The sequence below is a fragment of the Antedon bifida genome, chromosome 2, assembly GCF_963402885.1.
Source record: "Antedon bifida chromosome 2, ecAntBifi1.1, whole genome shotgun sequence".
Taxonomy (NCBI): Eukaryota; Metazoa; Echinodermata; class Crinoidea; order Comatulida; family Antedonidae; genus Antedon; species Antedon bifida.
In genome coordinates, this window is record NC_136227.1 from 30,851,741 (window position 1) to 30,879,365 (window position 27,625).

Below are 27,625 nucleotides of genomic sequence, written 5' to 3' on the forward strand. Positions count from 1 at the left end.
CCAACTGGTTATATTTTTTTCATAAGACTCTTTTTAATTATTTTATCTGAATTTAGACTTATAATTATAATAACAATGCGGTGGTTCCTGAGGTCGCTTATATGGTCGCTGGCTTTCCATTTTCTCGTGATCCATTTTATTCGCCGCTTCTATTCGCTTCTGCACGCCGGTTTTAAGTCGTCGACACATGTATTGAATGATAACGTAGGCTAGCTCAAAGAACTCGAGAATGCTGATGACAGAGAGGCCGAGATATAACCCGGCGGTTCCTCCTAAATCGCTAAAAAGGTCTGGAGCCTAAAAACGCAAGATGTTAATAACATTAGAAGGTAGCAAGTAGTAACAGTAGGACCCCTCCTTTGGTACACTCCTATTCAGGGATCATCCTCATTTATAGGGGGACACACCTTTTTAAGGAACACCCATATTAAGTTGACAATTTTTCATGAAACTAACGACATGAAATATATATATCATAATGCTAAACCCAACCGCTATAATTGAGAGGACACCATTATTAAGGGCACACTTTTCTGTGAAACTAACAAGAGACAATGATTGGGTCCCGAAGGTGTCTCATTAATAGGGGTTCTACTGTACTTAATGCATACAGTACTTTAACTATCAGTGTGTAAAATTGGTTAATAAATAAGTGTCCTACCCCATAAGCTGATGATTCTACAGTACTCTCATAGTTCAGTTCTTCATAGTAAATTTCAAGTCTAACCAGGTTTTCTCTGATAAGATAGAAAATACATTGACCATCATTATTTAAAAAATGTTTACTCAACTAAAAGCATTTTGAAAAGTATAAAACGTCCCTATCTCTTCTAAAGGTCACAAATGTCAGAGTTTCTAATTTATAGGAATTTTAGAGTGGTAACAGAGGTGTGACTTTCATTTAGAGAACATACGATTTGCGATTATCTAGGAACCAGTTGATGCATGATGTGTCCTGACACTCACTATTGGGGTGTGCTTCCTCAGTCTTTTCCTTTTGGCAGGTTCTAGGCCTAGACGACAACCAACGACACAATATGCAAAGGTCCCAGTATAGACAACATATGAATTTAGTAGGGTAATTTTGAGTCAAAGAAAGAACTTAGATACACCTCACTCACATACTCACCTAATATCTTCCTTGGTCTGTAAGACTTTAGTCTTGCTGTTTTCTGTATGGATGATCCTCTTCAATGAGTCCTACAATAAAGAAAGATTACTTATACACATGCTTGCTCAAAAACGTACCTCTTAAATTAGCGGATGATGATGACTTTGAATTGTGTCAGTAGGGAGGAAAAATGTGTATCTAATAAGTTACCTTTTGCACAGACATAAACATGGTTTCTTATTCCCTTCTAACATTTGTTAAGCTTGTCTACACTATCAAACTTTATGTGACAAAAGAATGTGATGTGCCCATATATGGACACGATGACATCATATCACTACCATAATTGGGCACATCACACTTTTTTTGTCAAACTAGTTTAATAGTGTAGACAGAGCTTGGTGTAATAACTACATTAGGCGACCTCTATCCTCTATCAAGGAAAAATTCATCAATATAAATAAAAACAAAAATCCATAATGTATTCATGTATTTGGTTTTGCAATCAACATTTTATTTGTGAAAACCCAAAGTAAAAAAAACAAACTAAATATAGATAGTTCTTACCAAGTATATATTTGAAGGCCACAATGATTGCGATTGAGTTATTGAATAGTAAACCTCACTGAAAAAAACAACTTAGCTGGTAACTAATAAATATCTGAGAAAAATAAGTATCTCAAGTTTGAAAATTACAATGAAGCAACTATGTATGTATGTATTATAGGCCAACATAGGCAAAGTAATCATTTAATTTAATTTATTAGTCTAAAAAGGTACAAAAACCAATTTTTTTAATTTCAATGATAAAACTGATTATGTACAGATTAAAATATATTACGATTTGAAATATAACACAGTCCCCTTTCATGATGTAATACAAATAAAAACACACTTACTCGCAAGACTGCGGACAATCACAACCAAGAGCATTTTTCTGGTAGAAATGATTCATGAGTTGTCTGCAAACATCTGAAGATTAAAAAAACCCATTTAAGTTTGCTTTTATAGAATACAATTCATATATTGTACATGTATGGGTAAGGTAAACTTGCTGAACTAGACAGTAAATCTGTTACCTGTACCCATGGTGTGTTTGTACACCATGATATACGTGTACCACCCCAAGGATGTTGTTGTACACCATAAAATGTGTACCACCCTATGGTGTGTTTGCACACCATGACATACTGTACATGTACCACCCCAGGTTGTGGTTGTACACCATAAAATGTGTACCACCCCATGGTGTGTTTGCACACCATGACATACTGTACATGTACCACCACAGGTTTGTACACCATGATATACATGTACCACCCTATAGTGTGTTTGTACACCATGATATACGTGTACCACCCTATAGTGTGTTTGTACACCATGATATACGTGTACCACCCCAGGTTGTGGTTGTATCTAGGAGTTTGCAAGTTCAGTATGGTATTTACCTTGGTCCTTTTTCAGTAGGTTGCATGGTGTTCCTTCAACCACCAATGTATCCGTACAGTTGCATATGTCATTAATGTACTGATTTATGCATCTCTTTTGGCAAGTCTATAGAAGGAAACATAAGTGAACTTGAAATGTTATGCACATGATGTACAGCAGGAACTGTGTAGGCCTACTCTTATGCTCAGAATACATTGAATGTGTATAATGTAATAGCAGTCAACATTTTGTTGCACAGACTTTAGAGCACAAACATCTTTTTAAACCATGCATTATAATATGATTATGTCTTTTGTGTGTGTTCTTGTTTTATCTGAATGTCCATCCTCAAAGAACCTTCTCTTTTGTTAATGGGTTGAGAGCTTTATAAAAATCTTTTTTTCGTATTACTGTTTTTTCTTAATGAGCTCTCTGATTAATAATAATAATAATGATGATTCTTTACCCGTTCATCGTACGTGTCATAGCCCTCAAAGAAGGGATCGTTGTTTTCCTTAAGTTCGGCAATTTCATCAAGTCCAGTGGTACAACTGCCAGTTTTTGTCCAGAGTCTTGAAATATAATTCTAAGATAGAGTAAGAAAGACATATTAAGCTGAAAGTTTATGTGACAAAAAAAATGTGATGTGCCCATATATGGACACGATGATGTCATATCACTCCCATATTTGGGCACATCACACATTTTTTGTCAAACTAGTTTGATAGTGTAAACAGAGCTTTATTAGGGTAAAAATCACAAGAAAAAAAGCAATACTTTAATAATTGAATTTAAACATAGAATTAACTTATATAGAATAAATTAATTTTTATAGCCAGCTATGGCCAGCTGTAAGTACAATATTCCAACTCAATTACTTACGTAACGTAGACCTATTGACGTAATGACCCCAGGTCGTACGGTTATGCCATCTTCATATGGATATTCAGGTTTAGTTGATGGATTAATTGCTACTCGAACTCCTGCATCTTTTCCAAATAAACTTATATACTCTGACTGCTCAATATTCAAAGTTAGCTTCAATCCTATAACACATAATTTATTGTTTTAATCAAAGTAACAAGATAATATGTACAATTATTCTTGAATGGTTGTTGATTCATTTTAACAACGTGACATCCGAATACACAGGTATTATTCTAATAGTCATTCTGCGAATGTTCAGTTTGTTTGTTTGTTTTTATTTTGAATCCATACATTACACATAATAATAAAAGAGGTCGATACATAAGAACATGATAAAATATCAGAAAAAAAACAAAGGAGAAACATATTAAGATGAATAGATTCAGGACAATCCAATTAATCCTAAAAAAAAAGATGTTTCTGAGAGTGGGCAGAATGACTTTTTGACTCGACAGCTGTGTAGTCACACAACACGTCTATTTCAAAATTCATACCTTCCCATTATTATAATGTGCTAATGTGTAATGTGTTTATTGTGCATTTATGCACATGTGTTAAAAGACCAAGGATGGTACAAATTAAGCGACTGTCATTACAATTCTTACCGTTACTAGCTCCAGTTCTTGTGGACGAAAATGTTTCATTGTACTTTCTTGGATCATTGAATGTAAAACAATTTCCATATTTGTCATCCTGTGTTTCGTAAAATCTTAAAGGCAAAATAATAATAATTATATAATGGCGTTGTAGTTGACCCATTATAAAAAAACAGTAAATGAACACGATTCAGCATCTTCATCTACAAATTCCATTAGAAAAATGGTTTAAAAAATGACATTCAGTGTCGTAAGATTTAGTACTCCAACGCTGGGTAGCATTGGACTCCACATGGGTTTAGCCAGTGAACGCTCATAGCCATTACGATGATGAAATTTATATCTACTTACGCATCTCTGCTACAATCAACTTTATCATAAGTGCACTGTAAAATAAAGTCATCGATTTGGTGGCCAAGCTCAGATATCTCTTCCTTGGTTAGCTTCAATACATCCTCTGCATCACTGTAATCGGCAGTTGAACTGTAGGCAAAGAACCCGTTCCAGTCCGGTGGATCAAACCCTTTTACTCTATCAAATTTTAGATCTGTATAGAAGTCATTGACAAAACTCTCATAGATTGAACTTTCTGTTGTAATGTCTTGGTACGGATCCATCCATCCAGGTGTAAAAGGGTCGACAATGCTTCCACCTTACAAAAAAATGCATTGTATTATTATGACTTAAAAATAATTGCTTAGAGTGGCACCAGATATTAGATTAAGGGAAGAACTAAGTAGAATATATTTTTGGCAATACAGTATAGTATTAAAATAAAGCTAAAACAATGTAGCAGTAGAAACGACAAAAGTGATCAGGCGATTGGCCGAGTGGTTAAGGCAGGGCGCTGCAAACCATAGCTATACACAATCGGCACAGGTACAAGTCACTGATCGGTCATTGTTCTGTTAGTAGAACAAGTCTTCCTGAAAGTACTTAAAACTGGAGGTTCAGTGTACACATCTGGCTCATGAGCATTTTAAAGAACCCAGTTCATTTTTCAAGAGAGTAGGGCATTACCAGTGTACTGGTCCATCTCTGTTGTTTTAGACAGAAGAATGAGTGTCGTTTAGTGGCAGCTGTACAACACCAAGGGACCCTTAGGGAAGAGAAAGCTGTGTTGTTCACACCTGTGCGCAACTTCTACTCACACATACATTGTACTTACCAACTCCATAACAATCATCTTCATCACTCTGATCAAAACAATCATAGGCTGTATCACACATATGGTATTTGTGGATACATCCACCAGATGGACACGCAACATAGTCATTTGGACAAGAATCTAGAAAGTTCAATAGAAAAATCAATCATAAAAAATTTTAGAAACTGTCTTTACAAAGTAGTCTGCAAATTCCCAAAATAGTTGAGGCCTGGAAGAGCTTTTACACACACAAGATGAACAGAAATGGTAGGCATATAGGAAATAAATTATGCAAGGTACAAATAATTCAAATAATACAGCCATGTCTTGTCAAATCACATTGCTACTGTGTCTTTTCTCCAGCAGTATATCTTATACAATATCTTAATTGTACAATATTACCATATGTTTTAAATTAGTTTATTATATTTACAGAGTGAGCCGTTGACACCAGCCAGAGGACAAAACAACTTGTAGGAATCAGAATCAACTGAGCATGAGCAGACCGTTGACATTGAAATACACACGCTGTCTTCTGGTTTACAACGTATTTCACCAGATTGACAAACTAGATGTGAAAAGTAAAAAAAGAAAATACAGTAAATTGTAATTTTACAGACAGTTACTGGTTATAGAAGCAACCTCAATAAGTAGCCAGTTACTCAGTTACTAGTCTTTACTCAACCAGTCAAGAAAACTTAAAATCAACCAGTTACTTAGTTAGTCAAGAAACTTCAGTCAGCCAGGTTAGTTAACAAGTCACTCAGTGTGTTAATTGGTCAAGCAGCCACATTAAAGCCAGTTAACTCAGTCAAGAAACCTCAGTCAAGAAACCTCAGTCAACTAGTTACTCAGTGAGTCAGTAATTTCCAAGCAGCCTGTCAGTCAGCCAGTTAGTTAGTTAGTCAGTCAGTCAGTCAAGCAACCTCAGTCAGGCAGTTAGTTAGTCCTGAAGTCAGTCAAGCAACCTCAGTAAGCCAGTTAGTCTGCCAGTTAGTTAGTCAGTTAGTCAAGCAGTTGCAGTCTGCCAGTTAGTTAGTCAGTTAGTCAAGCAGTCTCAGTCAGCCAGTTAGTCTGCCAGTTAATTATTAGTCAGTTAGTCAAGCAGCCTCAGTCAGCCAGTTAGTTAGTCAGTCAGTTATGCATCCTCAGTCAGCCAGTTAGTTAGTCAGTCAGTCAAGCAGCCTCAGTCAGCCAGTTAGTTAGTCAGTCAGTCAGTCAGTTAAGCATCCTCAGTCAGCCAGTTAGTCTGCCAGTTAGTTAGTCAGTCAGTCATGTAGCCTCAGTCAGCCAGTTAGTCTGTCAGTTACTCATTTAGTCTTCACCATCACTCACTTGTAGATGGATCACCGCAACCAATCTCATCAGTGCCATCCTCACAGTCAGGAAAGTTGTTACAAATTAAAAACTCGGCAACGCATTCATTAGTGCTTTCACATTTGTGATGACAACTTTCTAAAAATGCAACATGAAACTTTTTTTGAATAAAACATTATACTAAATCGAAATAATGCATCACTAAAACTAATATTTTAATGTTGTATTTGGATGGTATGAAATGCTAACCTGAACAATTAAGCTCATCAGATGCATCGGTACAATCTGGAATACCGTCACAAACCCAGTGATCGTACAAAACACATTCGTCTCCGCTTTCACATACGAATCCGCTGCAATCTGAATGTAAATAAAATAAATTTATATACACACCACAGTTCACTGGCTTGATATCTTACAAACATAAAGACATACAGATTGGTGTAATGCAGAGGCCTAACCCAAGGATGCTAAGTGGCCCTCCAATGCTGGAGGGTTGGACGTTTTTAGGCTTTTCACCATATTTTAATGCCTTTCTTTCCTCTGAATTGACAGCTGTAAAGCAATATAAAACATTTTGTACACCTACCTAAACAGCCTTCTCCCAGCCATGGATCAACGCATTGGCACGTGTAGTTCAAATTGAGACCAATGTCAGATAGGCACACTGACCTGATTGGATCACATGGGTTGCTATAGCAAGCGTAATATTCAGCTGGAGGTGAAAATTAATTGAATTAGAATACAGACACTTGCATTGAGATATTATGTTGATTCATTGCCTGAAATAAAAAAGATGAGCCTACTCTTTTCATCTTTAGATTCGTATGTATGTTTTCTAACTATAGGCCTATAAGTTTTATATTGTAATGAATTTTTAACTGGATTTCTATCTATTTCTTCATGATCTAAGTTTGTTAGATAAGTTTAGTTAAATAAGCTGACATAGTTTGTTTCATAATAATACATGTCAAAAGTAAGTATTTTTTTTCCCAGATTTATGATTTGGTGAAACATCAATAAAAACAAAGAAAGACGACATGTTGTTAAAAGGAAGCTTTTGTTTGCGACGACCTAGGGACAAGTTATGTAATTTTATTTCAGTTCCAGATGAAGACCATCGACACATGAAATATATAGATCATATAGGTCTTCCGTAATATTAAAAGCATAATTACCATTGCAGTATTCTTCATCGGAGCCATCATCACAGTCAGGTTCATCATCACAAACTAGACTTACATCATGTAAGCAAAGACTGTAATCTATGCATTGGAATCCTTCACAACCTATAAAGAAAAATAGAAATTATTTTCTTTATATTAACATATGTTTTATTTAAATCACATTATTAGTATTTATACAGTAAAACTCCCATAAAGTGTTCACTAGTGTTATTCTTGCCATTAAGTATTGTTATATGAAATTAAATACAGTAAAGGTAAGGTAAGTGTGGTATTCATTTATGAACGTAATGAGCTGTTAGGAGATCATTGTACTAAGCCTCTGCATTATGTGGTAGGGTGGCCCGTTCCTTTCCATGCCACCTTTCCTCCCTAGTATTTTCAACCAAGTACTCATTTGCAGATGAGTAGACTGGGAGTTGAGCCCGGATTTCTTTGTATGACAGTGACGAGACATAACCACTCAGCTACCCAAATCCTTACAGTGAAGGAGGGTAAATCAATAAAATCCTTTTTAAACTCACTATCAAAATGAAGCCAAAATCATTACCATTTCAAGGTGGTGCAAAGTTGTGTCGTTATATCTCCTCATTTCATCCTAGTATCATTCCACATAATAAAAATAAACTAAATTTATTGATCACTTACTGCAAAAAACCTCATCTGAGTTATCGTCACAGTCCCCTTCACCATCACAGACCCAATCGGCTTGTATACAACCCGGCACAGTTATACACTCAAACAATCCATTCTCCTCTGTGCACTCATCAATAACTAAAAATAAAATTACATACATATATGCAGACATCATAACTTGGAAAAATTAAATATTAGAAGGTTTTATGAAAGCATGTCCAAACTAAAATAGCGCTACAACATTTTGAAAAATATATCAAACCATATAGGATGCTAATAACAATTTAAATGTATTAAACATGGGTATGTCAGGCATGCCATAGTAAAAAAAAATCTCTATCTAGAGCCTAGTAGTAGCAAAAAGGTGTATATACAAACAAATTGAGAAAATTACATTTTAGCTGAAGAGACAGATGACATAAAATATCAGGAGATTTTTTTTTGTACTCCTTTGCTTTTATCGTCTTATTTGGTAGTGGTAGTGGTTATACACAACACAAGATGGTGGTTCTTGTATCCTCTGTTATCTTCATCATCATTATTATATTGTTTGAAGGTTTGCATGGCGAAATCAAATGTTGATATAAGTTTGTGGTACACCACGTATATTAGTTCTGAAAATAACTGTTGAGTTTCTCGACGTTTCGATCAATATGCTTTGATCGTCCTCAGGACTAATATACGTGGTGTACCGCAAACATCATCATTATTTTTGTTTATTACCATCATCAAAACCCTATCAATCAATACAGTACAAACAAAAATGTATCTATATGTAAATGTAGTATTTATATTTACCACCACAGACTTCTTCTGACTCATCACTGCCGTCAGCACAGTCTTCTTCATAATTACAAACTTGTCCAGAATAAATACAGGTGCCATCTGACTCACAAACAAAACCATCACATTCTAAAAAATATGAAAGCATGATAAATCAAAAAATGGCAGTTAAAGTTTTAATTTTTTGTTGTTGAATATGCCATTTTAATGTTACATAATAGTTAGCCACTTTGACAAAAAACTGGATGTAAAAAAAAAATCCTTGAAAAAAATGTCATCTAAAGCAAAACATACCTAAATTGTCTGTCGGACAATGATTTTTGGTTAAAATTATTTTTTGTTAAATTTATTTGTTTTGTCATTTTATAAGTGAAATATTTATTTTTGTTGATTTTTTTCTACAGAAGTGTGAATAACTTTATTAAAACTGCAAAATGGTCTATTCAAAGTCTGATTGTATTGACCTTTATTTTTTTAGGTTTTTGGGGGACAATACATCTTTAATCATGGATATGTTGTTTGACTGCTATTGTTGTCCACTTTGTCCTTTTGAGAGAGCGGTGGTAACATATGTTCTGCTAATAGTTATGAATGTATGTATACATAGAATGTATATAATTATCTTGTGTTTTGAGTTGGAGAGCAGGTTTAATTTGATTTCAAGTTAATTCCTCATGAGGTGGTTATTAATTGAACCAGTTCTCAGTTGTCATGCCTCTACTTACCACAGTCCTCCTCATCACTACCATCTTGACAATCGAGTGTGCCATCACATTGAAAGTCTTGTGGAATACACTGTGATCCAACAAAACAAGAAAACAGCCCTTCACCACAGTCACCAGCTGCCATAACAAATTAAATTGGAATACCGTAAAACAAATCTTAGACTTATGGTTCATAATGCAGATCCACATATCAAAGTGATAAAAATACTATAAATTTACATTGACAAAAAAAGCTAGGTTAATAGCTATGAATTGAGTATTAATTCTACAAAACTTGAAGGAAAAATTGATTAAATGGTTGCAGACCTTCATTTGTCTGGCGTTTCTTACGCCGTTGTGATCCACCTTCTTCTGCCTCACTTGGTAGATCTAATTCACTTTCCCCCTCTGGTACATCTGTACTTGGTATAATGTCTGGTTCACCTTCTTCCTCTGGTACATCAGTACCTGGTATAATGTCTGATTCACCTTCTCCTTCTGGTACATCAGTACTTGATATAATGTCTGATTCACCTCCTTCCTCTGGTACATCAGTACCTGGTATAATGTCTGATTCACCTCCTTCCTCTGGTACATCAGTACTTGGTATGATGTCTGATTCACCTTCTTCCTCTGGTACATCTGTACTTGGTATAATGTCTGGTTCACCTTCTTCCTCTGGTACATCAGTACCTGGTATAATGTCTGATTCACCTTCTCCTTCTGGTACATCAGTACTTGATATAATGTCTGATTCACCTCCTTCCTCTGGTACATCAGTACCTGGTATAATGTCTGATTCACCTCCTTCCTCTGGTGCATCAGTACTTGGTATAATGTCTGATTCACCTCCTTCCTCTGGTACATCAGTACTTGGTATAATGTCTGATTCACCTTCTTCCTCTGGTACATCAGTACTTGGTATAATGTCTGATTCACCTCCTTCCTCTGGTACATCAGTATTTGGTATAATGCCTGATTCACCTTCTTCCTCTGGTGCATCAGTACTTAGTATAATGTCTGATTCACCTCCTTCCTCTGGTACATCAGTACTTGGTATAATGTCTGATTCACCTCCTTCCTCTGGTGCATCAGTACTTGGTATAATGTCTGATTCACCTCCTTCCTCTGGTACATCAGTACCTGGTATAATGTCTGATTCACCTCCTTCCTCTGGTACATCAGTACTTGGTATGATGTCTGATTCACCTTCTTCCTCTGGTACATCTGTACTTGGTATAATGTCTGGTTCACCTTCTTCCTCTGGTACATCAGTACCTGGTATAATGTCTGATTCACCTTCTCCTTCTGGTACATCAGTACTTGATATAATGTCTGATTCACCTCCTTCCTCTGGTACATCAGTACCTGGTATAATGTCTGATTCACCTCCTTCCTCTGGTGCATCAGTACTTGGTATAATGTCTGATTCACCTCCTTCCTCTGGTACATCAGTACTTGGTATAATGTCTGATTCACCTTCTTCCTCTGGTACATCAGTACTTGGTATAATGTCTGATTCACCTCCTTCCTCTGGTACATCAGTATTTGGTATAATGCCTGATTCACCTTCTTCCTCTGGTGCATCAGTACTTAGTATAATGTCTGATTCACCTCCTTCCTCTGGTACATCAGTACTTGGTATAATGTCTGATTCACCTCCTTCCTCTGGTGCATCAGTACTTGGTATAATGTCTGATTCACCTCCTTCCTCTGGTACATCAGTACCTGGTATAATGTCTGATTCACCTTCTCCTGGTACATCAGTACTTGGTATAATGTCTGATTCACCTCCTTCCTCTGGTGCATCAGTACTTGGTATAATGTCTGATTCACCTCCTTCCTCTGGTACATCAGTACTTGGTATAATGTCTGATTCACCTTCTTCCTCTGGTACATCAGTACTTGGTATAATGTCTGATTCACCTCCTTCCTCTGGTACATCAGTATTTGGTATAATGCCTGATTCACCTTCTTCCTCTGGTGCATCAGTACTTAGTATAATGTCTGATTCACCTCCTTCCTCTGGTACATCAGTACTTGGTATAATGTCTGATTCACCTCCTTCCTCTGGTGCATCAGTACTTGGTATAATGTCTGATTCACCTTCTTCCTCTGGTACATCAGTACTTGGTATAATGTCTGATTCACCTCCTTCCTCTGGTGCATCAGTACTTGGTATAATGTCTGATTCACCTCCTTCCTCTGGTACATCAGTACTTGGTATAATGTCTGATTCACCTTCTTCCTCTGGTACATCAGTACCTGGTATAATGTCTGATTCACCTTCTTCCTCTGGTACATCAGTACCTGGTATAATGTCTGATTCACCTTCTTCCTCTGGTACATCAGTACTTGGTATAATGTCCGATTCACCTTCTTCCTCTGGTATAATGTCTGAATCACTTTCTTCCTCTGGCACATCTGTAATTGGTAGCTCTGATTCGCTTTCTTCCTCTGGTACATCAGTACTTGGTAGCTCTGATTCGCTTCCTTCCCATGGTATATCAGTACCTTCTGGCTGTGATTCACTTCCTTCCCATGGTACATCAGTACCTTCTGGTTGTGATTCACTTCCTTCCCATGGTACATCAGTATTTTGCAATTGTGATTCACTTCCTTCCCATGGTACATCAGTACCTTCTGGTTGTGATTCGTTTCCTTCCCATGGTACATCAGTACCTTCTGGCTGTGATTCACTTCCTTCCCATGGTACATCAGTACCTTCTAGCTGTGATTCGCTTCCTTCCCATGGTACATCAGTACCTTTACCTTCTGGCTGTGATTCACTTCCTTCCAATGGTACATCAGTACCTTCTGGTTGTGATTCACTTCCTTCCCATGGTACATCAGTACCTTCTGGCTGCAATTCACTTCCTTCCCATGGTACATCGGTACCTTCTGGCTGTGATTCACTTCCTTCCCATGGTACATCAGTACCTTCTGGTTGTGTATCACTTCCTTCCCATGGTACATCAGTATTTTGCAGTTGTGATTCACTTCCTTCCCATGGTACATCAGTACCTTCTGGTTGTGATTTGCTTTCTTCCCATGGTACATCAGTACCTTCTGGCTGTGATTCACTTCCTTCCCATGGTACATCAGTACCTTCTGGCTGTGATTCACCTCCTTCCCATGGTACATCAGTACCTTCTGGTTGTGATTCACTTCCTTCCAATGGTACATCAGTACCTTCTGGTTGTAATTCACTTCCTTCCCATGGTACATCGGTACCTTCTGGTTGTGTATCACTTCCTTCCCATGGTACATCAGTAACTTCTGGTTGTGATTCACTTCCTTCCAATGGTACATCAGTACCTTCTGGCTGTGATTCACTTCCTTCCCATGGTGCATCAGTACCTTCTGGCTGTGATTCACTTCCTTCCCATGGTACATTAGTACCTTCTGGTTGTGATTCACTTCCTTCCCATGGTACATCAGTACCTTCTGGCTGTGAATCGCTTCCTTCCCATGGTACATCAGTACCTACTGGCTGTGATTCACTTCCTTCCCATGGTACATCAGTACCTTCTGGTTGTGATTCACTTCCTTTCCATGGTACATCAGTACCTTCTGGTTGTGATTCACTTCCTCCCCATGGTGCATCAGTACCTTCTGGCTGTGATTCACTTCCTTCCCATGGTACATCAGTACCTTCTGGTTGTGATTCGCTTCCTTCCCATGGTACATCAGTATTTTGCAGTTGTGATTCACTTCCTTCCCATGGTACATCAGTACCTTCTGGTTGTGATTCGCTTCCTTCCCATGGTACATCAGTACCTTCTGGTTGTGATTCGCTTCCTTCCCATGGTACATCAGTAGCTTCTGGCTGTGATTCACTTCCTTCCCATGGTACATCAGTACCTTCTGGTTGTGATTCGCTTCCTTCCCATGGTACATCAGTACCTTCTGGTTGTGATTCGCTTCCTTCCCATGGTACATCAGTATTTTGCAGTTGTGATTCACTTCCTTCCCATGGTACATCAGTACCTTCTGGTTGTGATTCACTTCCTTCCCATGGTACATCAGTAACTTCTGGTTGTGATTCACTTCCTTCCCATGGTACATCAGTACCTTCTGGCTGTGATTCACTTCCTTCCCATGGTACATCAGTACCTTCTGGTTGTGATTCACTTCCTTTCCATGGTACATCAGTACCTTCGGGCTGTGATTCACTTCTTTCCCATGGTACATCAGTACCTTCTGGTTGTGATTCACTTCCTTCCCATGGTATATCAGTACCTTTTGGCTGTGATTCGCTTCTTTCCCATGGTACATCAGTATTTTGGAGTTGTGATTCACTTCCTTCCCATGGTGTATCAGTACCTTGATAAGAAGAATCTGAGCCACTATTTATTTCAATAATGTTAATTGATGAGTTAAACGAAACACTTCCTGAACCGGATGTTAAAGTAGAGAAACCTGTTTCTGGCTCAACTTCTACTGAGTGTAATATCGTTTCAGTAATATCAAATTCTGTCACATTTTCTGCATTATTCAGTTCCACTTGAAACTCAAAAACAATATCTTCTTGTAGGTATTGGTAGAAATTGGTAACATACATATCTTCAACTTGATAATGTATAGCAAGAGTTTCTTGTAGCTAGAAAAGAAAAAGATGTTACAACAAATGGAATTATGCATGTGTCTTTCATAAAGAAGTGGACACCTTGTATAGTTTCAATGTGAATCACCCTTTGCTGTTTTGGTTGTTCTTTCATCAGGCTTGTTACTTAACTATTCCACAGAGTATGGCTGCTGCATACCAAAGTAATCAATAACACTTGTAACTTGACATGATGTCACATAAACTAAGTGTAGATGAGCTTTATGGTATAACACCAATAGTTACTGCATATATTACTTTATAGAGTGTTATTCAATAACACCAAGCAAGCAGTATCAATCCATGCGCAATGCATGTTGGGATTTATAGCGGGCAGCTTAAATTATTAAAATCTACTTATTTTTCACATTTTTAACCATTTAAAGATGAAAAAATCAATAGGACCATATAGTATTTATTTGTTACATTAAATGTAGCTTATGACCTTAAATTAGATTTAAAAAACGTAGGGAATGGGACTTTAATTGGTACAACAACTTACTGCATCTATAACTTTTGTTGAATATTCATAAAACAGTTGTGAATCTGGGTCATACAAGTCTTCACTGAATGACACTCTAGTATGATCTATTTCTATTAGCTGCCATTGACCTGCAAACACTTTGGTCAACTCTTGTCCACACATTGCTTCATCTTTACCATCTAAGCAATCTGGAATCGAGTCACAAACCCAGCTGGCTGATATACATCTACCATCATCACACATTAAATCATATTCTTGACATTGCTCTGTAAATATAGAAAAAGGGTTATAGAAATAATACCTGTATCAATACAAAATTGAATAGGCCAAATATATTGTCAAGAAAAAAAAAGTTTTGCGAAAAAAAATGTGTGTGTATTCTATTTTTTTATATTTTATATATATATCTGTTTTTAATTGTACTAATATACACTTGCCAATCTTTAAGAAGAATTTCTATTATTTTATATGATAATGGACAAATAAAGCTATTCAGTATTCAGTATTCAGTAAGTGCTGAAAACAGTACAGAAATTATTGAAAAAGGAAAAGAAGGGAAGTTTTTTACATAAACATTATGAATGTTTTGTTCATATAACACTTTTTCTATTTTCTATGGACCAGAAATCCCGAAATAAAAGAATTAAAATTTATATATTACCTTCTACAGATACGCTTTCCGGATTGAACAATATAACAAAATCATTGTTTTGAAATAATCCATCTTCAGTGTTTTCTGTGAAAGCGTTTGTCAACTGATCACCTGCAACTGCTGTATCATCAGTTTTGACCAAAACATGAAAATCAACAATCAAACTTCCAGAGCTAAACCCATCAACCGTTACATTCACAAAACCTGGTGTAGTGTTAAACACACCTTCCAACTGAAAATAAAAGTTTACTTGTAGTGTTCTATATGTGGTGTACCTGCCAGAGTATGTACAATTTCCTGTGTACATTACAGACATGAAATTTCTGGCAGGAAATCCCATGAAGGCATGATATAAAGAACAGCTTCACAACAATTATTAATATAGAACCTCTCTATCAGAATGGACACTCAAACTTCAGATAACTATATTGTCATTGCATTACTATATTGATGAGTACCTCACACAAAACCTAAATGTAATTTAGGTGAAGTTTCATTTTATTCTGAAATGTCCTTTATATAACATACACATTATATTAATAATAATATTAACATAAAACATTATATTCTAAATTATGCGGCAGTGTATGTTCTACATTTTTTGTTATCTAGTCCTGAAACCAATAATTCTTCAAAAAGTCTTTAGCAAATTTTATTTTTTAGTAGTATTATTTCGCACAATCTTCAAACTAATATATGTTTTATGGTAGCAGGCATAATGCAAAATAAAGTCTCCTCCTACCATAGTTGTAAAAAGTCCTCGGGTTTGTCGGAATGTTTCAGATGTTGTGTCGTTCAAAGCAGGGTCATACTGAAGAGGTTCACCATCTAGTTCATTAGCAGTGAAGGAACCTGAATAAGTTCTATCAACCTGTCTGCTCTCTGCAGATAAACCTACAATTTAGATAAGATTGTACATTTTTACTTTGTAGTAACATTACTATACTAGGGGAATAAATTGTGACTTGCAGCCAGAGCTGAATTGTGCATAACAACTTCCCTAAAGCTCTGTCTACACTCAAACTTTTATGTGACAAAAAAATGTGATGTGGCCATATATGGACATGATGATGTCATATCACTACCATATTTGGGCATGTTGCTACCATATTTGGGCAGACAGAGTTAAGACAGGGCTTAAGGGTCTTTCAGTATTTCATCTGTCCATAGGGACCAGACAACTATTCTCTAATAGTGTTTTGACAGCTACACTGGGTTCTATAAGATGCACATGATCCAGATATGTACACAGACCTATCTGAGAAGGTCTCTATCTACCACACCATAATTATGACCGTGGAGAGCCTTGAACCTGTGCCAATATTATTTATATATTATAGGTTGCGGCAACTTGAATCGATAATTGCTGAAAAGGGAAGTTATAGTCTCTAAGCAAACTGTACAACAATATTTAAAAGTTTACATAATAGACTACCTGTTGTTTCTGATACTGGAGGTGTAAAAAATGACTCCCTGTCAGCGGGCCATGTACTGCTCAGTTCTATGTTTGTTGTTTCTATGCTAGGTTGGTTGGTTGTTTGTTCTATGGTGGATATTTTCTCTGTTGTCTGTACCATGGTTGTAGGTATTCTTTCAGTTGTTGGTTGAACAGTACTTGGTGCTATGGTGGTTGGCAATTCTGTGGTTGGCATGACAGTTGTTGGCAATTCTGTAGTTAGGACCATAGTAGTTGCATCGAGGGTTGTTGGTGTTTCTGTAGTTGGCAGCTCAGTAGTTGGCAATTCTGTAGTTGGTACTGTAGTTGTTGGTTTCGCTGTAGTTGGTAACTCGGTAGTTGGTATTTCTGTCATTAGTTTCATAGTTGTTGGTATTTCTGTAGTTAGTACCTTGGTAGTTTCCAATACTGTAGTTGGTACAATGGTTGTTGGTTTTTCTGTAGTTGGTATTTCTGTAGTTGGTACTATGGTTGTTGGTATCTCTGTAGTTGGTACCATGGTTGTTGGTACCTCTGTAGTTGGTACCATGGTCGTTGGTATTTCTGTTGTTGGTACCACAGTTGTTGGCAATTCTGTAGTTAGTGACTCAGTCGTTGGTATAACTGTTGTTGGTAAATTAGTTGTTTGTGCTACTATTGTTGGTCCTGTGTAAACTGCTTCTGTTGGAGGTAGTGTTGTTGGAACCCAAATGGGGCAATCAACAGCATCATGACAGTCAAGCTCATCTGACCCATCCCTACAGTCACATACACCATCACACCTAAAATCAAAAGGCAAACAGGTACCTCCATTGTACTCGCCATCACAGGCGAAATCACCATTTTGGCATCGAGCTGAAAAATAAAATTTGCTAGAGAACAGTACTTTTAAAAATCATTGTATCACATCTTACATTTGTTCATCCATTTAAAAATAGGAAAATATACACTCAAATGACTAAAAAAATGTTTAAACAAATCAAGAGCAAGCGCATGACTCACAAATTACACAATAGAAGACCCATTATTTGTAGACCAAATCTTAAATGAGACTTAAAGGATGCTCAGGGTGTGAACCAAAGAACCTGGGATTGATAAGCAAGCATGTTAACTACAATGCCACAGTGCCACTATAGGATATAGGTAAAGTAAATTTATATTATCTGCATACTTTGTACCACTCTTGCATCAACTTAAGCAATGCAATGGTTTATTTTGTGCATTTTAAAAAAATACTTACAATAAATATTTGTTGATGACTGTCTATATTCAAATGTCCTACCGTCGTTGTTGATTGTAGCTGTCGTTTCCGAGGGCGCAAACGAAAATACATCAGACAATTCATAGACAGTCACATGTGAAGATTTATCAAACAATAGAGTGTAATGAACGATAATGCTTCCAGGGCTGAAACCATTGACCATAACAGTTGTAGGTGATAATTGTGAATACTCAGCTTGCAACTAGAAAAAAAAAAGAAATTTGTGATTGGAAACTTCCCTTTTACAGTATCTCAGTATCTCAAACTTGTTTTCTTTGCAGTGTAAGTACTGCTAATCTTGAAAGATTGGTGAAAGGTACTATACTGAACATTCTGCCTTTATACACAATTCCCACATACAACAAAAATGTATTAACAAATTATCCCTTCAGAGTGTAACTCTTCTTTGTGAATCAATATTACAAAGATGAGGGTATAGTTAATTTGATCTTTGTTGCATGTGAGTACAATTAAGAACTAGTGTTATTCAACTGTACCATTACAAGGACATTAACGAGTTGCTATCCAATCAATTGGGACCATTCAATAGAAGTCCAAGTGGTAGGATGGCTGCATATCAAGCAGAAAATTACGGATTTGGATCTTTTTTTTTCTTATTCCCATTTTCATTGTTTATAATTAATTGATTAATTTTCAGTATACCACTGGGAACTTAAAGAGTTTATGTAAAGGTGTTAATTACAATACTAAGTATTACCAAGGATCTATAAATTAGATTTATAGGTCCATATTACAATGAAATATGATCTTACCAAATTATTGAAAAGTAACTCATACTGTACATATGCAATATTTCCTGGGATAGATAATGCTGTTGAGTATGAAATATCTTCATTGTTTATTTTGTTGACAGCCAGTGTTCCATCGAAAACCCGAACTGAAAAATAATTAGTAAGGAGACGGTTGTAGTACAAGAATCGAAACATCGAGACACTCTAAATTATACGTTATTTCCTTTTGGAAATACAGGGTGTACCGCCAACTTTACTAGTGTTTTAATATCTATCATGCTAGTAGCTTTTACACATAAATATGCAACTTGTATGGTATGGAATGGCAATGTAAAAATATCGCCTTTAAATGATGTCAACACATAACTTGCAGTACAAGAGGACAATTTGTTGGGTCCTAAAACTGTCCCCTTAATAAAGATTATACTGTATACTAAAACTAAAATATAATTATATTGTATAGAGATTTAGTACCGAAACTTACAGTTTTCTAACCCTAGTGTCGTTGATGGTGGAGCAGCTGTAGGAGCATTTGTAGTGATGGGTAATGTGGTCATGCGTGGTGTTGTCACCGGCAGCTGATTGGTCACAATAGGTCCTGAACCTGAACCACTAACTGGAAGAATATTTACAGGTGTTGTTGTTGGTGACACAGTTGTTGGGTTGCAGCCAGCCTCATCTGTGTAATCTTGACAGTCTATTTCACCATCACACACCCAGGAGATCGGGATGCAGTAACCATAATCGCACTCAAATTCAGTTGTTGAACAGCCATCATCTGTAATAAATACCATAATATAATACCTTATAAATAAAGTATTATCTGTGTCTGAATCTTACTGTTAACAAAATGTTCCTATCCTTTTCCTCCCCGCGAGTCATACTATACTGCAAACTGCATAAAAAGTCTTACTGTTAAGAAAGACTTTCTATGCCTTATTCTTAGTAACTCCTATCCAACCATAAAAGTGTTCCCATATTTTACTGCTTAATAAAGACGTGTATTAAAATCTTACCGATAACTGCTGGAGCTTCAGTTACTTCATTAAGTGTATCTTGGCAATTCTGTTCATCTTTTCCGTCTAGACAATCTGGTACATCGTCACATACCCAGTAGGATGGGAAGCAATTAAGACCATCACACTGTAACTCATCAGCCGAACAGACAAGTGGATACACTGCCATTTGAGAATGTTAAAAAAGTACAAAGTTAATACTGAATAATATAGTACAGTATCCACACAAATAAACTAAGTATAATAATTCAATTCAACTTCTTTTCCAACTTCTTCTCTAAGAACATATAAACTACTTCCCTATCTCTAATACATTTTGGAGTCAACAAGCATATTATTTACAAACACAGGAAACAAAAACAATGCTACTAAACATGTGTTGTATACTGTAAATAGATTTTCGTATACCCATTAAAAAAAGTCATGTCTGATAAACATCATACCAAGGAAATCTAACAGGATGATGAGCTCAGGAGATCAAAGGGTTTATCTGTGGGTGCGACAAGATCAGTCCCACGCCCTTAACGGACACCGTGTGCAGCGGAGAATATGTACATAGTACAGTACTGTAGGTTTTTTTCGCAGCCAGACATAAGATCAAAGGATCAAAGTTACGAGTTCCTATCTTGGCAAGGCTCAGTGTCCTGGTGTTAAATTAGAACTACTGCTTCAATGTAGTAGAGAGAATAGAAACCAAAAATCAATCATATGCAATGTTGATTCTTTTGATCAATCAGGCATCTTTCATGCATAACAGAACTCATTGACTGTGGGCTTGATGGGGATAGCTAAGAGAGACCGAGAACGAAAAGCAAACCTAACTTACACGTTGGTGTAGGTGCAACCGTTGATGGAACAAAACAGACCTCAGTGGGATCCTCATCCGATCCATCTTTACAGTCATAGTAACCATCACAAAGGAATTGACGGTTAATGCATTCGTCAACGTCCCAGCACTGAAATGCATCATCACCGCATTCAGTGCTATCATCACCTACATCTATAATTACCGATTAAATATTGATGTGAATTATACCATGAATAGTATATCAAATACCTATCTTTTCAAAGGATTGTAATAGCATGTTGGGAACAGACATAACTAAATCCATTGGTTATCCCAGGCTAATTTAGAATAAGAGGTTACCAAAACTGCATTAAATTAAGAACTGTTTCTGGGATTTTAAAAAAGAAGTAAAAGAACTTAATTAATTTATACATATTTTGTTTATAATAGTGAGTGGCCGAGCGGTTAAGACATTGGAACCGTAATTACGTATAGTCATAACATCGGCAAGGGTTTGAGACTCACTCGCTCCATGGTTTTGGTGGTAGAACGAGTCTTCTCAGATAAGACCTATAAACCATAGGTCCAGTGTACACATCTAGCTCATGTGCACTTTAAAGAACCTAGTACATCTTTCAAGACGAGTAGGGGGTTACCCCGGTGTACTAGTACACACACAGCCACTGATTATAACTAAGCCCTCACGGAGACCAGTCTTTGACTGAAGAGGCCGCTCAGTATAAATAAATAATAATAATGGAAGTACACTACATATAATGCTTACCACAGTCTTTTTCATCACTTTTATCCGCACAGTCATCAATACCGTTACAGACCTTTGATTTATCAATACAACCGCCTCTTGAGACACATTTATATTCAGTTCCTTTACATACTACAATAAACATGAACATCAATAATTTGATGAGACTATTGACTTGATTACTTAAACTACAGTAATCTACAGTATTTGATTTAGATTTCATGAACTGAGTCCATATACTTATTGTAGTTTCTGTGGAGTATTTAAGAGACACAAAGGATTTAATTGAAAATTGAACCAAATGAAATAACATGAACAAATGATTTCATTTTGGAAATTAATAAAAGTTCTGCCCGCCGATATAAATCTTTAAATTGTTTTTACCCTAGGTTTACAATAGTTTATAATAGTATTCAGAGTGGTTCTTCTGATACTATTCTGGCAAATATACACTTTACTTCATACACATCAGGGCCGTAACTTTCACTACCCACCCAAATTCACCAGCAGAGATCATCATATTTTATATTAATAATGATATTTAAAGCATCTATGCCTCATCTCTTGTTAACCTCTCGCTACAAACAGCCTTGCACAGCAGAGAGTTAACTTGCAAATTACAGCATTGATAAACTATATCTGCTCATTTGAAGCTTATGGAGTGGAATGAAAACAGTTCCACTGGATTTGAACCCTTGGATTGGAAAGCAAGAATGTTTTAACCACCATGCTACAGCTCCACTATATGAAAACTTACCACATTCATTTTCATCAGCCCCGTCATAACAGTCTATCACTCTGTCACATTCCCTGCTTGATGCGATACATACGCCATCATTACTCCCGTTACTGCATCGGAAAAATCCTTCTTTACATGATGCTGAAAAACAAAAATCACAAGTTTATTTCCAGTCATTCTTTTTCTCTTTGGTGCATTTTTTTTCCAGTTTATTCCCAGTCATATGCTTTTACAAGTCATACAGTGCAACAATACCAGATAAAATATGGAACACGCTATACTGCAATCGTATGTTAAACCAATTTATGCAACAGTTTTCTTAATGTAATTTAATTAAATTTAATCTAACCTAATAAAATTTAGACTTACGGTAAGTACAGTCATATTCATCACTGAAGTCGCGACACTGGTTAACTCCATCGCAGATTAGATACGGTTTGACGCAAATCAATTCATTGACACATTGGAAGTCGTCCTCTATACAAGGTGCTGTACATATATAAAAGAATACATTTTCTAAATCAACAATGCATTCTAATAATACGAGGGGTAGCTGGCTCATTTGAGTTTAACATATTTGTTGTATTGTATGTTATTGTATATTGTTGATATAATGCTGGTCTAATAAATAAAATCTTTATGATGCACTTATAGATTTTAAATACTGAAGTTTAAATGCTATAAACTCAAATGAAATTACTAATATACATATATTTAAAAAAATAATATATGACCAAAGATAAGATATACTTGAAACTCTATGTTTTTCATGAAATCATTCATTTTAATTGTATTAGTTGTGTCTCTTTTTGTATAGTTTTTTAATCATGTACTGTAAATAATAACTTAACTTAACGGCCTTGTGAAAAACACCAATCTGGTGATTCAAGTGTTGCATCCATTTTTAAATAAAGTTAATTGTTATTATTATTATTATAGTTTAGTAGATTGTGTGTAAAGATTTTTTTGGTTACCATAATAAGGAAGTGATTTCAGTTCATCCACAATCAAAACCTGACGATATTTTGAGTTAGCGACAGCAGACCGACGTAGTTTATTTGTGTTGCAAATTGTAACTTTTGGAAATTCAAGCGATGATTTGGTTACGACTTCCAGCTGGAATGGTGATAAAATTGATTGTATTTAAAAAAATATAAAAGAAAACAGTAACCAAAATACACATGCATATTGTAAACTGTATAATCTTTGTATTGCTGTGAATTGATGAAAGTTCTGAAGCTTTAAACAAAATACTGTAAAACTTGGAAAAGAAATCCATCACAAAAAGAAGCACACCCAAGAAACCTAAAAAAGAAGCCCATGGGATTCTTTTGTGGTTTTACAGTGTGAATAATATACTGTACCAAGCCTGTAGTGATTTTCCTCTGAAGTAGCCTTCATGACCAACAACAAAGTGATTAGACCAAGCTGCTCATGACAATAAATTTAGCCCCAATCCTGCTGAGTCAGCAGGCAAATTCCATCTACTTGGCTAGGCCTAAAACAATACTTTCTTCAGAAGCTTTGGACCCTACAGTCCACAGCCCTTGCTTTATGCTCACATGCCCCTTTATGTGGAAAAAAGAATCTTAAGTACTGTACTTACGTTAACTTGGATTGGTCCATCACGATACTTATTGATGACGAATGATGCTTGAAACAAAAACAAAAACACTCCCGTCATAAAAACGATAGCCCACAAGCTTTTCGCAAGTAGCGTACACGACTTGAACACGTTTGGCAACGCATGCAAAGTGGTGACATCAGTGGCAAAGTATTCCACAATGTCATGAACACATTCGCCGTGGTAGGACGCATCTGCATTCACCGAACTAGCATCGTCATCTGTAGTATTCTGCTTTACTGACTTTTTCCCTGTTGAGGACTTCTGTTTATTGCCTTTCAATGATTCAGTACCAATTGACTCTATCTTTAGGCGGCTGCCGTCGATCCTAGGACGATCCAGTACAAATGCCATCTGCGTACCAACACCTCTTTGAGCAGATGGGTGGTCGGTTTTCCAATGAATATCACTCTCTTTTTTAACACCACTGAAACACAAAATTTCAAGTCTGTTTTCAACTAGAAGTTGCTACAAATGAAAAATGTCTAATTGATTGTGGAAATATATCTTACGAAAATATTAAAAATACGTTTTTCTATTTTTTAATAGGTTATTTTAATTTCTTTGTCTATTTCATTACTTCTGATTGGTTGAACTGCTGTTGCCGTGAGCACTATTTGGACTGAACACAACATTGGCACGATTATCTACTTCGTCTCCACCATTCCTGTTTGTAAATCAAGAAATATATATATAACAACATCATCATATTCAGCTATTGTTGCTCCATTGCTGATCTCAATCTCGCACCCTCTCCCTGATACCAGTTGGTACCAAAACATCATATTCAGCTATTGTTGCTCCATTGCTGCTCTCAATCTCGCACCCTCTCCCTGATACCAGTTGGTACCAAAACACAATACATACACAAATACATGTCAGCTAGAAGAAGCAAAGATTATTTTTAATTCTTTTTTATTTAAAAGTTTGAACTAGCTATTTTAAGCTTGAACAAAAATTCCCTTACTTTACAATGGAAGTGCCTGGAGAAGTTCCATAGTTACTTTTAGGACTAAAAGCTAAAATACCCTGACTGCCTCTTTCATCTCCACTATCTCTGAAATTTTAAAGAAAACTTGAAGTTAAAATTTCCTGTGAGTTATGTACTGGCTGGTCTATGCACCTTAAATTGCCGGTAAACGGAAGCAGTGATGTGGGTTCGATTTGGTTTTGTTTTTTATTCAGTTTTTGTCAAATTTATCAATAGTATTTAGGTTTAAGGGGAATATGTTTCATGGTTTTCACAAGCCTTGAGCACTTTAGTGGATATGTGCACTGTATAAATTTTATTATTATTACCTTTAAAAAATAATTGTCATATTTCAATGATGATTGAAGTAGAACAATGTATATGTATAGCTTTACACAATTTTACACTTAAAAGCAATTTGCAAGTTGGTGACAAAATTTTGACCAGTCTTATCTTTTATTGTAACACAATTTGGGGAGTTGTATTTGACTGGGTATAATTCCCCATCCTCCACCACACCTTGGATCCACCTGAGGTGCATCTATAAATGTAATACCAGTTCTGTGTGTCATACAGTACCTCCATCTTTCTTGATCATCTTTACTTACTTTGGATGTTTGGAACCATTTTGTTTGTACTTCCTCTTTGACATTTTACTGCCGGCACTCCCCTCGTCTCCACTGTTTCTGATTAAAAATAAAAATATATATATTTGTCAAATAACTCTAAACTTAATAACATAAATGTTTACAAATCAGCTGTACGTATACATTAATAATAGAGATTTGTATTGCCTGAGGCAGTAAAAAACCAATCAATTTTAGACTGTTTTATATATCGATGTTATGCAAATTTAACTAAGTCTTAATAATACCATATTACAAACATGATTGTATAGAAATGTTAATGATAATTATCACACATGATTGTATTGAAATGTTAATGATAATTATCACACATGATTGTATTGAAATGTTAATGATAATTATAATGAATGTTTTGTAACCATTGAAACAATTGAAAATATTTTCATGAGTTGCAATATTGACTTCCACCTTGTTGGATGGGACAGTAAAGTTGGATGAATCTACATTTTACTCAAGATGGAAATCGAATAAAAGTTTACATTAAGTGTATTAATGCTCTGTCTACACTATCAAACTAGTTTGACAAAAAAAGTGTGATGCCAAATATAGTAGTGATATGACCTCTTCATGTCCATATATGGGCACATCAAATTGTGTTGTCACATAAAGTTTGATAGTGTACACAGAGCTTAACAAAACAAATAAATTGAATTTGGATATTTTTACAAGTTGAAATGGTTCGTTTCAACTGAAATGATTTTTCCCTCATTAAAACTTTTATAACATTTATTATCCTAAAGTAAACTTTTATTTAGGTTTCCTTTTTTAACAGTTCATAGACTTGCGGCAAAGTGAGCCATCTCGCTGGAACATGATCAAATAAAAATAGTATAACATAGTTTGCTTACTTTACAATGGAAGTTCCTGAACTAGTTCCATGGTTACTTTGCGGACTAAACACCAACATTCCACGGCTGTTCCTCTTCTCCCCACTCTCTCTAAAATTAAAAAAAAACGAAAAATTATGAATACTATTTTCCATTTTTCCATTTCACAGTTAAAACATTTTTTTGTTCATGTTATCTGTCTTTTTTTTTAATTAAGATTATTTAATATCATTCTGCTTTTTAGCCTGTTGAACCACAAATGTACAAAAAGATGCGTTTGTATATTTTAAAAAGTTGTACCTAACGGCATGGTTCTCATCTTCAAACTTCTTCTCCTGAACATTGGAGTTGTAAGGTACGAGTGCTTTACTGTCCACGTCATTGTAATTCTCCATTTTTAGAAATTATTGTAAACAACCTGACAAGCAAACAAAATAAGCTGTTCAAGAAGTATTTCGTAATATCAGGAAAAAATAAATGTGAATTATTTTACTAAATTGTTTAAAGAAGCTAAGAGCAGAAAAAACTAACATTACAGTTAACAATGACAGAAAATGTAAGTAAAATATGACAACTATGCATATTTATAAACATAATATTAATAGTTAAATACAGAATCTAAAAAATTCATTCATCTCATTTTATGAAAACAGAAAAGCTAATAAGATAATATATGTTGCTTTTCTTGTAGTAGTGGAGTAGTATCCTCCTTAATGGTTGAAACACTAATTATAAACTTAAGTACAACAACATAGCAAGGTTGAACTTACAATTTTCAGCATTGTAAAATGTAGAATTTCAATCCCATATGTTTATAATAAATTCATACGTTTATCCAAGGTGATAATATACGTTCCTATGACGAAAATGTAGGGTCTCTGTCCAATAAAGGGTGTATTCATCTAAACTTCAATATCTTTGTTTATTTTCACAAACGATTAGACAACTCGTCCGCATGGATAATGCTATTTAATCATAAATTGTGTCAAAGGTCGTAAATTGCTTAAAATCACAGTTACATGATACGCAATTTCGCTTTTAATTAAAGATGACAAAACGTGTATATAATACTTATATTACGTGTCAAAACAAAGTATCAGATATACCATAACTTTAAAAGATGGGCCAGTTTGATTATCGGTATTAACTTACTGTAAATCGGCAATGATTTGGCATTTATGGAAATGTTGTTATAAGTAATTGAGCATTACAGGTTTTGAAATAGGATT

General features: G+C 35.7%; 2 protein-coding genes across 2 annotated transcripts in view; both read right to left on the reverse strand.

Moving 5' to 3' along the window:
• LOC144835612 (uncharacterized) lies at positions 1–26,791 on the reverse strand. The gene is made up of 39 exons (XM_078690692.1): positions 26,697–26,791; positions 26,418–26,507; positions 25,531–25,608; positions 24,920–25,009; positions 24,533–24,619; positions 23,935–24,379; positions 23,303–23,444; positions 22,698–22,817; positions 22,347–22,469; positions 21,611–21,721; positions 20,866–21,039; positions 20,040–20,201; positions 19,508–19,801; positions 19,045–19,169; positions 18,251–18,473; positions 17,011–17,865; positions 16,318–16,469; positions 15,585–15,807; positions 14,942–15,189; positions 10,161–14,436; positions 9,855–9,971; positions 9,145–9,258; positions 8,359–8,484; positions 7,705–7,815; positions 7,116–7,241; positions 6,776–6,886; positions 6,545–6,664; positions 5,643–5,777; positions 5,231–5,350; positions 4,414–4,714; positions 4,072–4,175; positions 3,422–3,585; positions 3,006–3,125; positions 2,560–2,665; positions 2,011–2,083; positions 1,679–1,736; positions 1,130–1,200; positions 662–737; positions 1–297 (listed from the first exon to the last, which is right to left on the reverse strand). The coding sequence occupies exons 1-39, from the start codon at positions 26,789–26,791 to the stop codon at positions 43–45; spliced, it is 10,521 nt and encodes a 3,506-aa protein (XP_078546818.1). The 3' UTR covers positions 1–42.
• The window catches only part of LOC144834604 (protein phosphatase 1F-like), a 66,133-nt gene continuing 41,703 nt past the window's right edge, over positions 3,196–27,625 (reverse strand). The window contains exon 8 of the transcript XR_013610987.1: positions 3,196–3,218. The gene's annotated coding sequence lies outside the window, so the exon portion shown is untranslated. The remainder of the gene's footprint in view (positions 3,219–27,625) is intronic.